Here is a 13,782-nt window from a genome sequence, read left to right as displayed (position 1 = left end):
TATGATCATATTTGTATCCCACCTGTCCTCCAAGGAGCCCAAAGTGGTGTATTCCCCCTCCCCATTTTATCCTCACAACAACCCTGTTTGGTAGGTTAGGCTGAGAGACTGACTCAAGGTCATCAGGTGATCTTCATGGCTAAGTCTGATTTGATTTGAACCCTGGTCTCCCAGGTCCTAGTCCAACACTCCAACCACTACACCACAATGCCTTCCTAGTGCTGGACTGTCCAAGCTGGCAAACAGCAAAGGAAGTAATGGCAATCAGTGAGGCCCAAAAAGGGGATGCCAGGCTTTGTTCTTGGGTCAGGATAAATAGGATGATTTGGTGTGGTGTGGGAGAAGGGCCAGGAACTGAGACAAAGGAGCTGATGCCAGGGTGAACAGCATATATTGGCCAGAGCAAGGAAGGAGAAGTACCAGCATGAAAAAAAATGTGGGAAAGTTGCTAGGGAATGAGAAACCGTATTGGGAAGGTTGGGAAGGATGTACTACAGTTCCTACAACCACAAAGACTTTTGGTGTATAGTTCTCACAGCCGAGGAAACAACCATTCTTTGTTTTAAACGAAAGTGAATATATGGGGCATCTTCCATGACTGTCGTTGGAATCTAAAACATTAAGTCCTCTGGCCAAGCCCACTTTTGGGGATGGGCAGTAGCTAAGTGGTAGAGCATCTGTTTTACATGCAGAAGGTCCCAGCTTCAATCCCTGGCATCTCTAGGTGGGGGTGGGAAAGACCCATGTCTGAAAGCCTGGAGAGTTGCTGCCAAAAAGTGTCGACAGTAATAAGCTAGATGGGCCAGTGGTGTGAATCACTATAGTGCAGCTTCCAGTGTACCCTGAAACACCACATGATGGCGGTAGTAATTGTGCTGTCAGTGACAGACTGTTCTGAAAATGGAACAAGAGAATACGACGCAGCAAGCCATATGCTTGCATCACTCTTGCCCCCTAACAATGCACAATGTGCTTGCCTGTGCTTGCCTCCCATGTGTGTCCCATGCATCCCACAATGCACCTCTTTCTTCCATATTGGAAGAAGTAAAAGAAATAAAGTTGTATGTGTGATCCTCGATATCCCAAATGGATTTGTGTGATTTTATGCATTCCATGCTACAAAACTCTAAATCACTATAATGCTCTTGGTCCACACCATACATTCAAAGCATGTCCAACACACATTTAAAGCATGTGACTTCCTCCAAAGAATCTTGAGAACTTTGGATTGTTTGTTAAGGGTGCTTGGAATTGTACCTCTGTGAAGGGAAAACCAGAGTTCCTAGGGTTCTTTGGGGGAAGTCATGTGCTTTAAATGTGTGTCAGATGTGCTTTAAACAGGGCCTTTTCCTTATGTAGGTCCGCCCCCAAAACTATTTCCTTTTGCCCAGTGTGCCTTTTTGAAGAGCTCAGTTTGTTGTTTTGTTTTAGATCAGGGAAGAGTAATTTGCCATCCAGCAACTGCATTAAATCCTCACCCTGATTTCACACAGGTGAAGAAAAATGGAAGGGAGGGAGAGAGAGAGAGAGAGAGAGAGGTGCCCTGCCCATTTTTTCTTCTGACACCACCTACCACTCATTTTAGCACTTTTCACATAACCAGCTTTGTTTCTGCCCACTGCTAGAAGGCAGACCGTGACAGACTATCTCCAGGAGAATGCGGCCCTTGACCAAAAAAAAAAAGGCTCCCCACCCGTTTTAGACCTTACTAAATTAGCTTTGCATGGAAGGCTCCTCAAGGAAATATACAAGTAGGAAATGTTTTTTTAAATCCCTGATAATAAAATTTAGGAATACAATACAACAACTTACAGTTTCATCACAGAAGCATGCCATGGTGGTGGGGAATTGTAGAACCCAGAGAGACTCATTGCCAATGGTACTTGAAGAGCAGCCTTAGCTTGGATAGCAAAGTTGCAGGAAGCATTTCCCTTCTCCACTCTCAGGTTGTCTGGAAACTAGGGGAGGGACTAGACCTAGCACTTTAATGGTTACTGCTGCTATGAGCTTTGCAAGGCTAGTGAGCTTAAGGTGGCAGAAGGCACTGGCTAAATTGGTTAGCTCCCAGGAGACGACAAGACACATGTCCATCCGACACATCGCCTCCCTGTCTGAGATTGTTCCAAATAAGTTCTACAAGCAAGGTGATCTCCCTGAGACGCAGCTCGAGGTACTTGTACTGATAGTAGTTCTCCTGCTGGCAAACGTCAGCCAGGAAATACGTGAGACTCTCAAGCCTTCCTTCATTCCTTCAAAAAGAATAAGTGCCATGGGGAATGTTGGGTTTGGGGTAATCCTTGCTATCCTGGCCTCCCTCATCATAGCTGTCAATGCCCTTGTGGCGGTTGCATTGGTGCAGCTGATCTGGAAGAGTGGTTGTCTTGGGCTGTGCTTTGTTTTAAATCTTGCCGTCGCTGACTTCTTGGTTGGATTTACCATAACGGGCCTGGTCACAGAAGAGCTCTCCGGCCCTGAGCACAGGACCCCTCAAAAGTATTGTGTCCTGCGAATGGCTTGTATCACCTGTCCCTCGGCTGCCTCTGTCCTCACAGTTATTCTGGTCACCTTTGACAGGTACCTGGCTATTAAGCATCCTTTCCGGTACTTCAAAATCATGCGGAGTCCAGTGATTGGGGCTTGTATTGGAGGGCTCTGGCTCCTGGCCTGCTTGATTGGCTTCCTTCCTGTGATTGCTCACAGGTTCCAGCAGGAGACCTACCAAGGGTTCTGCACCTTCTTCGGAGTCTTCCAGCCCACTTACATGCTCACCGTCTTCTGTGCGGCATTCTTCCCGGCTTTCTTTGTTTTCATCTACTTCCACTGCCAGTTGCTGAAGATTGCCTCCCTGCACGCCCAGCAGATCCGAGAACAGGAACACATTGGGTTGGAGGCAACCTGCCCAGCTCCTCAGCCCTCCAGTGACACCAAGGCGCTGCGCACCGTCACCATTCTGGTAGGGTGCTTTGCACTCTCCTGGTCACCTTTCTTTGTCGGGAGTATCATACAGGTTGCATGCCAGCACTGTGTCTTGCAGTGCCTCCTCGAGCGGTATCTCTGGGTGCTAGGCTTGTGCAACTCTCTGGTCAACCCCTTGGTCTATGCCTATTGGCAGAAGGAAGTGCGCCTTCAGATCTATCGGATATGCATGTGCATGAGAAACAGGGTCTTCCCTTTGTTCCGGGTCAACAGCCACTCTCGTGCTCCCAGCAGGGTTGTGGCTTCAGTGCATGCCATCTCGTTGGCCCAGCTCGAGGAGTGATCTGGTAAGAAAAGTGTCTGTAGGACATGTGTTTTTGTGGTGGGGGCCCTTTTGACATATGTTGGGCAAAATATGCGGGATTGGCTGCCCATCTACTAAGCCAGGTCAAGTTTCTTGTGCTAATTTACAAAGCCCTCAACTGTTTAGGTCCAAGGTATCTTAGGGACCACCTGAACCCTTATATCCCAGCTCGATCACTGATATCACCTGTTGCAACATCGCTGGTTGTTCCCTGAGTTGGTGAGGCTCACTTGACACCTACATGAAACTGAGACTTTAGTGTTGGCCCACTCCTGTGGAATGTTCTTCCACTAGAGATTCATCAGGCGCCTTTTGTACTAATTTCCAAACGTTTGCTGAAACAGCAGGAAGTAGCATTTGTTGCTGCCATTTTCCTTTTTAATGTTTTTAATAACAAAACAAATATAATTCAAATACAATTAGGGGATATATATTAAATGTTTTCATTCTCACATTATGGAGCCACTCATCTAGTATTAATAGTTAAACGAGATCAGTAGAGAAGCATAATATTTATAAATCACAATTATGAGTTCCAAATGCAACACATTTAAGAAATATTTTCCATAATAGTCAGGTGAGCTGCTTTAATTTTTGTGTGGTTTTTATTCTACTATAATTGTCGTAAACCGCTTTTTAAAAACAAAATTGTGGTATGCAATTTTTTTGTAAACAAATAATAAAAATACTACAGCCTTCAACTTGGAGAAGCTCTTGCATTGTACGAGACCGGCAAAAATATTGTTTCACACTCCTTTCTGTGGGAAGACATTCAGGGCAATCTTTATTGGGCAAGTTACCTTTGGAGGTGAGACCATAGCAATCTATAGCTTCTCCATAGAATCTGTTGATTTCAAAGCATACAGGCTGAGCAGGCAGCGCAAAGCACAAAAGCAAGCACACATTGATAGCCCCAAAGTTACTCTCCCCAGTGCAGTCCAAAGTTTTGCGCATATACCTGGTTTCAGATTCATTCCAGCTGGGCATATGTTCACAGGATTGTTGAAAAGCTGCGCCTTAAATAGAGTCAGACCATTGGTCCATCCAGGTCAGTATTCATAGCAGCTTTCTAGGGTTTCAGACAGAGGGTCTCTTGTAGCTCTACCTGGAGATGCCAGGGATTGAACCCAAGACCTTCTGCATGCAGAGCAGATGCTGTGGTCCTTACGGTGTTTGTGAATTGTATGCCAAGATGCCTAGACCAGCCAACTGCCAGTAGTGTCCATTATCTCCCATCAATAAGCCAAGCCTAGGGAGAGAATAGTTACTTTATTGTCTCCAACAAGGCCGCATGGCTCGCAGCACTATGCATCACAATTTCTTAGTACAAACCCTTTTGCTCTTATTAAAGGAGGAGGCAGGGCCAGTAACAGAGGGTGGCAATGTAGGCCCATACTCTAGGAAAGGCCCCACTGATGATTCCCAGAGATCGCTCCTCCTCCTTGCTGCTGCTTCCTATTCACCTCCTTCCAAGCGGCACGTGAAAGCAGCAACAAGAACAAGAAGAAGGAGCAACAGGTATCTCCAAGTCTTCAGAGCAAAAATTCTAGCCCAACTTCTTTATGGGGCTCCGCTTTGGGTCCATGCATTTAATGTTACTATAGAAGCAGTCCTCTCCATTTTCTTACATCAAATTTTCAGAGTTCCAAACTGCGTCCCAAGTGCGGCCCTAAGATTAGAAGCTGGTCTATGCTCGGTTGAATGCCAAGCGTGGATTCTTGCCTTCAACTATTGGACTAAAATCTCGTATACTTGTCCTATTGGATATCTGTCGCTCCTATGGGAAGACGGGTACCAATCCACTTGGATGAAATCCTTTTCAGATAAACTTTTTAGGTTAGGTTTGTCTATAGAATTTCTTTCTTCCCTAGATTTTTGTAAGGCCAGACAGTATATCTGGTCTCGGCTCAAAGACATTGATAGACAAACCACATTACAAGCAGCAGCTAAAGTTTGCTCCCCCCTTTATCATAATTTGAGTTTTAATTTATTAAAGCATGCTCCCTACCTTGAGGCCCTAACGAATCCCAAATATTGCTTAGCATTTTCTAAGGCCCGTTTTAACTGCTTAGATTCAGCTCTATTGGAGGGCAGATTTCAGGGCATACCCCTAGTGCAACGTACGTGCCCGTGCAAGGAAGGCTTGATTGAACCGCTTTCTCACGTTCTTTTTTCCTGTCCGCTATATCTAGCGGAAAGGGACCTATACATATTGCCCTTTCTTAACAAACGACCCAATATATCTCCCGAACTTCAATTGGCCTGGCTTTTATCTGGCGCTATTAGTGATCATTTGGTACCAGTAGCAAAATTCTTTTATGCAGCGCAATGTAAACGCTTATCCTTGTTTTCTTAAAGTTTTAGTTCTTGCTTGCCTTTTATTAATTTTTAATTATCTTTTATCCTTCTTGGTTTGTAACCTGATTGTTGTTTATCCCTTTTGACGGGTTATTGACCATAATAAAGATGTATGGTATGGTATGGTAGGTATCTCCTCTAGCGAGGATTGTGTCCAGAGGGAGAGGGAAGGTGGATGGGCGGCGGTGACAGTGGCAAGGTGTAAAACTTGCCGAAAGGCCCACAAATTCTGGAGTGGCGGTGGAAGAAGGCCCCTAAGTCAACAAATAAAAAACAAAACAAAAAACACCCAGCACTCTGGCCACCTACACATTGCTATAAGAGAGCAAATGCATCACTCCTCCAAAGAGAGGGCACCGTACAGATTATATTAAAATTGCATAATTGTTAATTTATATTTATAGATGCTAATTTAGAAATTATTTAAATAGAAACACAACACATCTCACCATAGTGGGGAAGATTGTGACCAGGTGACCTATGTGCCTGCATAGTCTGCTGTCCAGTGCTAACCACTGATGGGCAACTTCAAAGCCCCCCCTCCTTATCTTTCTTTTTCTTTTAGTCAGACTTGAACCCGATAGCCTGCCCTTCAAACAGGGAACATGTGGCCTGCCAGGTATTGTAGGAGTGCAATTCCTTTCATTCCTGCCAAATTGGCTGGGGCTGATGGGAGTATTAGTCCCACACCATATGGAAGGCCACTGGTTCGGTTCCCCACACCGGAAACAGAGAACTGTCCTCTGCAAAGTAGGTCTAAGCCATTTGAGCTTGTCTTAGTCTGTGCAAGATACAAAGTGAAGATCTCCTTGTCTAGAGGTCTGGGAGTGTGCATATGTTGGGAGGCCAATCTGTGGCCCTTCACATGACGTTGGACTACAACTCCTGTCATCCCTGACCGCTGCCCATTCTGGCTGGGGCTGATGGGGTCCATAGGAACGTAGGAAGCTACCTTATACTAAATCAGATAATCGGACTATCCAACTCAGTATTGTCTACACTGACTGGCTGTGGCTCTCTAAGGTTTCAGATTGGGCATATTTCCAATCCTACCTGGAGCTGCTGGTGCTTGCCCCTGAGACCTTCTGCATGCAAGGCAGATGCTCTACCACCAAGCTATGGACCTTCCCCAAACGACGTGTCCAAAACATGTAGAGGGTCACAATTTCACACCCTAGCTTACATGCATATTAATAAAATCAGCTCATTGTGCATCTTAGTGGTCAAACAAATGTGGAATCCCAGCCCCATAGGATCTCGTATGTGCACCCTGGAGCACCCACAGGCCTTTGGAAGGTATTCCAGCTGCCTTCATACCCTACTTTGCTAATGAAGTATGGGCAGTGCTGGCTCCAGGTTTTGGAGGCCCCCTTGGGCTAGATGTATTTTGCAGGCCCCCTCCCTGAGCAGGTCCATCTCCTGTTCCTGAAAAACAGTTACCCAAATGAAGAGTTCAAGGCAAGTGAGAGATGTTGTGCTGCCTTCCTCACACTGGTCATTGCTTGCAGAAGGTAAATGAATAGGCAGCAGAAGCAACAGCGGTTAAGAGCAACAGGGCCAGAAGACTCCAAGGTTTGGCTGTGGGTCCCCCTGCAGCAGTGTGGGCCTCAACGGGTGCCCAGTGAGGCCTACCCCTGACGCCAGCCCTGATTCTGGCAGAGAAATAGCAGCTTACAATAATACAATGCGGAGCCGTGAAGCAACAGGAGAGCGGAAACACAGCTTTGCTTGGGAGCACCGAAGCGTGAGGCTTTCTATTTCAGACCCTGCCAGTGCATAAAAGAGGGAGGAAGCCTGAAATAAATTAACCACTTTGCTTTGACGCAAGCGGCAATTGGGCGAGATAAGAGACTGTAGTGAAGGCTGTACTCGCCTCCCAACAATACCCGACATCCAGAGTGGCATGTAGCAAATACACAAAGCACAGTTTAGCTGGGAAAAGTACTCAAGATGCACATTCTGGGCAACAGAAAGTAACTTCTTCAGGTTTTTTGTCTGTTTTGCTCTTTCTTTACTCTTGTATCTCAACTTTGTCTGCTGGCAGAAGGTGATCAGAGACTATCACATCTGCACCATACATTCAAAGCACATGGTTTCCCCAAAAGAATCCTCAGAGCTGTAGTTTGTTAAGGGTGTTGGGAAATGTAGCTCTGTGATGGGTAAACTGCAGTCCTCAGGATTATTTGGAGGGGAAGTGCTATAAATACACTTTAAAATGTATGGTGTGGCTGTGACCTTAGATAGGCTTCCTGTGGCAAGGAGTTCTGCAGCTTGGGGGCAGCCATCAAGAATCCTCTCAAGTCGCAACTAAATGTGCTTTAGTTGTTGTCAGGACGGAAAGAATGGCTTCTCCTAAAGAGCATAAAGACCTGAGCAGGTTCCTATGTGCTGCTTTGAGACACAGGGTCCAAAATTGGCTAGTATCCATTAAGAGCATGTTGCTTATGGAGGATAAGGCTATTTGCAGGCCTTATCATATGTGCCAGATGCCCTGACACTATGGGACTTAGGGAGGAACAGCTGGCCCTCTGAGCAAAGGATCAAGTTGCTGGGTGTTATGTATCCCTTTCTTCACAATATTAAATGTATCGTGACCCCCATCAGCTGCTATGGAGGCCGATTGCCAGAAGGCACTCTCTATTTTGGAGGGTTTTAGGCAACATTTCAGCATTTTCCCCACACCTCAGGTCAGTTATCCCTGCTGTAGCTAGGGCAGAAGTTGCAATCGTGTGTCAGCATTAAGACAAGACCGTTAGAGTGTTTTTCTGAGGCACAGAAGCATGAGGAAAGCACAGTTGGTAATTTTAGACTCTGGACTGAATAGACTTACAGGGCAGGGGCTCTGGACTTAATGGTTTTACAGGCTTCTTCCCCCCACACCTTTAGATGATGCTTATCACTTTGCTTCACTTCAAAATGTAGTAGGCAAGTCTTGCCATGTTTGGAGAACCTTGCGCTCATTTTGGTGAGTGGGACTGTGCCCCAAAGTTCTGCCTTGAATGTATGACATTCATGCATTCTCTATAATCTGTGGAGTAGTCCTCACATTCTAGAATAGGGTGGGGAATCTTATCTGGCCAAATCCTTATCTTCCCACCCCTGGAGGGTCCAATTTGACAGGTGGGCAGGGCTATGCCTGCCAATCAACTGACATCATAGTAATGTCAGGTAATTCTGCTCTTTGAAGCCCCGACTGTTCTCCCTCTCAACAACTTTGTGAGGTAGGTTAGGCTGAGATAGTGACCAGCCCAAGGGCACCCAGTGAACATCATAGCCAAGCAGATGAGCAGGTTTTTGCAAATTTGTTTCAGCAATTATTGCAAAAGTTCACTTTGATTTGTTAAGCTTCAGGTGTCTGAAATATCAGCACTGGCTACAGTATCTTTATGTAATATTTAAGCATGAGCCTATGACTAAATTTTCATTTCATTTTAATGTTTACCACCTTTCTACATGACTGCACTGAAGGTGGGTTTTATCACCTATAAAAAGATATACAAAAATCACATTGTCATGCTATAACAATTCAAAACATAATTAACACAATGCAATAATCCATTTCACATATAACATGTACTTTTTAAAAAATCAGCAAATGGCAATAAAACAAAATCATCCCCATAATTTATATATAAATCATGAAGTCATAAGCAACTAGCACAAACCCTGCCAAAAAAATGGGGTAAACTAACTTTAATCTAGTTTATTAGGGTTTTCACATTATTACAATAAAACAGTACAGTCCCTTTCCCCCTCCCTCGCTCTATCCTCATGCCCTTTTTCCTTTAATTCACATTTTCATCTCTGATGTTCAGTTGTTTAGCGTGTTATGCAATGTTCAGATTCGCATGCTCAGATAAGAGTTAAGGTAAATGAGTGTCAATGTTCCGCTGGGGTCCCAGATGAGCAACTGTTTAGCTGGAGACGTTTCCATCCCTGCATTGCATTGTGCCTCCCACTTCTAGTTGTGGGTTTTACTCAGTGGAGAGTCCCAAATCTCTTGGAAGTTTGATTTTTTTTAAAATGTAGTTTATAGAGCAAGGGTTGGACTAACTTACAGTATGTCATATTGATCTCAGTGGGTCTGCTCCAACTATGACTAAATCCGGATCTAACCCCAATAAATAAAATGCCACAGACTGTGCAAAGAAAGATCAACTGAGCAGGCAGTAGGTTACATTTTCCCCTCCTGCCCTGTAGGGCGTTGAGGACACAGTTGTTGACCATTGACCACACTGTCACTGAGTGTTTTTCCATCAAGTCTGAAAGTGTGGAAATCTGTAGCTAAGAGAAGTTATGTCTTTGCCCAGTCTGGGAACGGATAGCCAAGGCCGTTGTCATGGCAGCATCAAGATAGACTGGGAGAGTTCTGTTATCTGTGTTGAGCTGAGTCTTCTGTGTAATGTCTTTGAACTGAGAACTTCTCTCCTAGAGGGGGGGATCTTAAAGCCTTAAGCCATAATGTCTTAATAAAAGACTCTTAACCTGATCTAATGCATCTGAGAAGTTTCTTGAGCAACTTAACTCCAACGTAACGTATGCTGTTTCACGCAACAACGCACATACGTCAACAATAGTTTGCTCAATAGAGACAAGTTCAAAATGCTTTTGAGTTAGAAGGAACTGCCTTCTTTGCTTCTTTTAGTAACAAAAAGGAGGGTAAAGGATTGCTTAAAAGATGCCAAGAAAAGCTTGTTTAAAAAACAGGCAAGATATCAGAGAAAAAAGGCCTTCTTATTTAGCTCACAGGTAAAAATGGATCAAATTCTACATTTGGATAGAACTGCACTGTATAAAAATCATACATACAACATAGGAATATTCAGTGTTAGCCAGACAACTGGCCCATCTACCACAACACTGTTGACACTGAATGGCAGCAGGACCTACCTAGATATGCCAGGGATTGAGCCAGGGATCTGTGTGCAGATGAGCTGCAGCCCTTCCCCTAAGACTACTAGTCTGCCTAGTAGTCTGTGAATCTACTCTCCAAGGCCTTAGGCAGAGCTCTCCTACTTGAGACCTTCTAGGGACTGAAGCTGGGACCTTAGAGGTACAAATTACATTGCACTCCCCCTCGCCTTTTTTGTTGTTTCTTTTTGCTTAAGAAAAGCAAATGTCCATTTCCAGCGAACAGGGATGGGGAACTTATAGTTTTCCAGATGTTGATGGACACCCAACTCTCATCAGTCACAGCCAGTGGTCAGGGATGATGGGTGTTGGTTTAACAGCATCTGGAGGTTCCCCATACTTGCAGTATGATGTGTGAGAACAAGTTCTAGGATGGTGCTAACTGTACTTTCTTGCTTCTTTTTGCAGTACTGAGTGAATGTCTTGCACTACCAGGAAGAGAAGCCTCCTCTGTTCTGGGCAACAGGACAGAACTATGAGCCAGCTCCAGGGCATCTGCTCAGCTGCCTCTCCAGAGTGAAGGCAACCTGAGCCATTCCCCTCCAATGCACATTTGGTGAATTTGTGATGAGCCAATGCAGGCTGCCAGGTTTGCACTGCTACAGGGGAAGAGCATCGCCCTTTGAAGACAATGACATAACTGGGATCCTCCACTGATCACAAGTGTTTTAGGCTTCTCCACGTTTCCTTTGAAGAAAAAACCCTAAACTTTAGGGGCATTGGACATAACTAGAAATGACACCCATGTGATTGGTGCTGGCTTTTTAGAAACCTTTATATACTAGAAAAAGCAACACTTATATAATTATTGATAACGCAGCATGAGATAACCAGGACCTGAGTGACCAGCAAACACACTTTTACACTGAGGAAATCCAGGGAAATGTATATACAAAACATAATATGCAAAGAACACAAATATAGCATAATTAATGCCAGTACAACTGATTCTATTGCACACTCCCTTATTTTTCACAAGACTCTAAAGTAGCAGAGGCTGCAAGCTTCAGAGTTCCATTGCCTTACTTACGGCCAATAGTCTCAAGTTCTCCAGCCTCTAATAATTGACAGGGCATATGAAATTAGATGTCACATCACATAGTAGCCATTGCCAGTGAACTGACCAGTTGCAACCTGACTCGACAAAAAGTGGGAGATATGCTACCATGTATTGATTGATGCTTTAAAAGGAGAGATGCAAACACTTAAATCATTTCTGTACATTAGGGAATAATGGAGGTGAGAAATGGGGCTGGGCTGTTAAATTAAAGAAAAATATGAACACAATTTCTAATGTTCTGCATGATATGAAGAATCATATTTGATGCTGTAGGCAGTGCTTCCACACTGATCATCTGCTAATAATTTGAGTTCCCATAATTGTAAATAGCAAGTGGAGATAAGCCATTGCAAAAGAATTGTAGCAATTTATCTCTTGCCTCTTATCCAGCAAAACAAAGATGCAGAAGAGGCAAACCAGGCTAGCCCTTTTCACACAAACTAAGTTGATGTGGGAGGAAAGCATGTGGAACAAGGATCTCATACACTAGCCACATACCTCTCCCTCTACACATTAAACTCTGAACAGAACCTATGCACATACAAGCTGCATGCACATAGGCCCTGAGCAGAGTCTTGCATAGGTGGTGCAGAACAGGAGATAGTGCTGTGCTAGGAGATCCAGTTATTGTACTACAGCTCACTGGATGACTTTGCCCCCAGCTTCTCAGTCCAACTTACCTCACAAAGCTGTTATAGAAGGGCAAAATTGGGGAGAATGCCAACTTGGTGCATCATTCTGAGCTTCTTGGAGAACAGGCAGGACAAAATGTAACAAAACAGAGAGGTTGAGTGTAAAGCCAGTGTCAGTCTGGCTCACATTCATCCTTGCATGCTAGTTAAATCTGGAGAGGGATGCCAGAAAACTGCAGGTACAACATGCCCAGGCCACATACCTTAGCAAAAGATTAGCTAATGTAGTACCCCCCCCATGTAATAGACTACAAATCCTATCATCATCGTTAGCCATGCTGGTTGGGGCTGATGGGAGCTGGAGTCCAAAACATCTGGAGGACACCACGTTGGCAACCCCTACCTAGCACCCAGCCAGCCTAGGTAGCGAGGCAGCTACACTATGCAGAGGTTATTTACTTTTTACCACTCTGACTAGGCTATTATACAACCAGTGGGCTAGGGCATGTAATTGCTTTGAACGGACAAAACACAGAAGCTCCATGGAAGTTCTTCCCAGCTGTAGATGACTAGTCCTAGGTAGTCAGGTGTGGCCAAGGTAAAAATTAAAAGTGTCATGTCATACCAGCTTTGGCGAACTTACCTGGAAGCTTGATTTAGGTCTGTATCTATACTCTGTACAACTCTCAATGCTTAATTGACACTGAATAAATATTAAAAATTCAGCTACTCCAGAATAAGCAAACAGAGAAGCTGCAAGATATTTCCCCTTTGTCCAGCTTTATTGCCCCTTGATTATGTTTGCACTTACAAAGTGAATGATACTAGAGAAACACTGAGGAAATATATATTAGCCAATATGGCACAGCACAGCATGGGGAGAACAAAGGTGCCATCTGTGACAATGCTGCCTGAGAAAAGCACAGGCACAGAGGGCAGGGCAGGACGTAGGCCCATCTGACTGGTGAAGGGGAAGGATCCTGGAGTTAGTTGATCTTCCAGTGCCAATTCCATAAAGCACCTCAGAAGGATCAAGACAAAGAGAATGACTGTCTGCTAGCTTCATGAGGTCCCTTGGCTGTAGCTGTTGTTATGCAGACCCAGCATCATCAGTACATAGCACACTCTCTCCAGGGTGAAGGACTACATAATGCATCAGGGTAACTCCATGTCTCTTATTTCTATTTTTTGTTCCATGGCTCAGGCAAACACAGAGGTAAAATCAAAATATACACAGCACTGGGGAAACCTGCTGCAAGGCTATTTTTATTCCCTACTCTGCAGTGCACCTGTTTTTAAATCTGTAATAAAAAGCATCCCACTGATGAAGTTCTATCCCAACAGGCAACCTCATTTCCTGTATATCTCAGATGTCCACATTCTTAAAAAGCAACTCATTCGCCACGCATTAACATTTGTTTGCCACTTATATGCAATTAATGCATTTTTCACCTTCTGAAACTTCATACATAGGAGCTCTTGGATGTATAATTATTCACCTTCTAGAGAAGAGAAAACACATTCCCAGTTCCTTTACAGGT

At 44.4% G+C, this 13,782-nt stretch overlaps 2 protein-coding genes across 4 annotated transcripts in view; one reads left to right on the top strand and one right to left on the bottom strand.

Annotated features, from left to right (window-relative positions):
* Window positions 1-1,925, bottom strand: part of ENOX2 (ecto-NOX disulfide-thiol exchanger 2) — a 47,542-nt gene extending 45,617 nt beyond the window's left edge. For 2 of the 3 annotated variants that reach the window (XM_061598268.1, XM_061598270.1), the window contains exon 1: window positions 1,813-1,923. The gene's annotated coding sequence lies outside the window, so the exon portion shown is untranslated. Of the gene's footprint in view, window positions 1-1,812 lie in introns of all 3 variants that reach the window. The other variant, XM_061598273.1, reaches the window with a different exon arrangement.
* A 344-nt stretch (window positions 1,926-2,269) lies between these two features.
* On the top strand, window positions 2,270-12,090 carry GPR119 (G protein-coupled receptor 119). Its single transcript, XM_061598275.1, has 2 exons — window positions 2,270-3,263; window positions 10,958-12,090. Exon 1 carries the CDS (start codon window positions 2,270-2,272, stop codon window positions 3,257-3,259), a length of 990 nt encoding a protein of 329 aa, XP_061454259.1. The 3' UTR covers window positions 3,260-3,263; window positions 10,958-12,090.
* The last annotated feature ends 1,692 nt before the right edge of the window (window positions 12,091-13,782 follow it).

The sequence above is a fragment of the Rhineura floridana genome, chromosome 16 (assembly GCF_030035675.1).
Source record: "Rhineura floridana isolate rRhiFlo1 chromosome 16, rRhiFlo1.hap2, whole genome shotgun sequence".
Lineage (NCBI taxonomy): Eukaryota > Metazoa > Chordata > Lepidosauria > Squamata > Rhineuridae > Rhineura > Rhineura floridana.
Note: the sequence above shows the minus strand (reverse complement) of the source record. Positions and strands in the feature narration are given on the sequence as shown.

Bases quoted from the DNA above. Each gene is read 5' to 3' on its own strand.
- GPR119 (XM_061598275.1), top strand. From the start codon at position 2,270: ATGGGGAATGTTGGGTTTGGGGTAATCCTTGCTATCCTGGCCTCCCTC.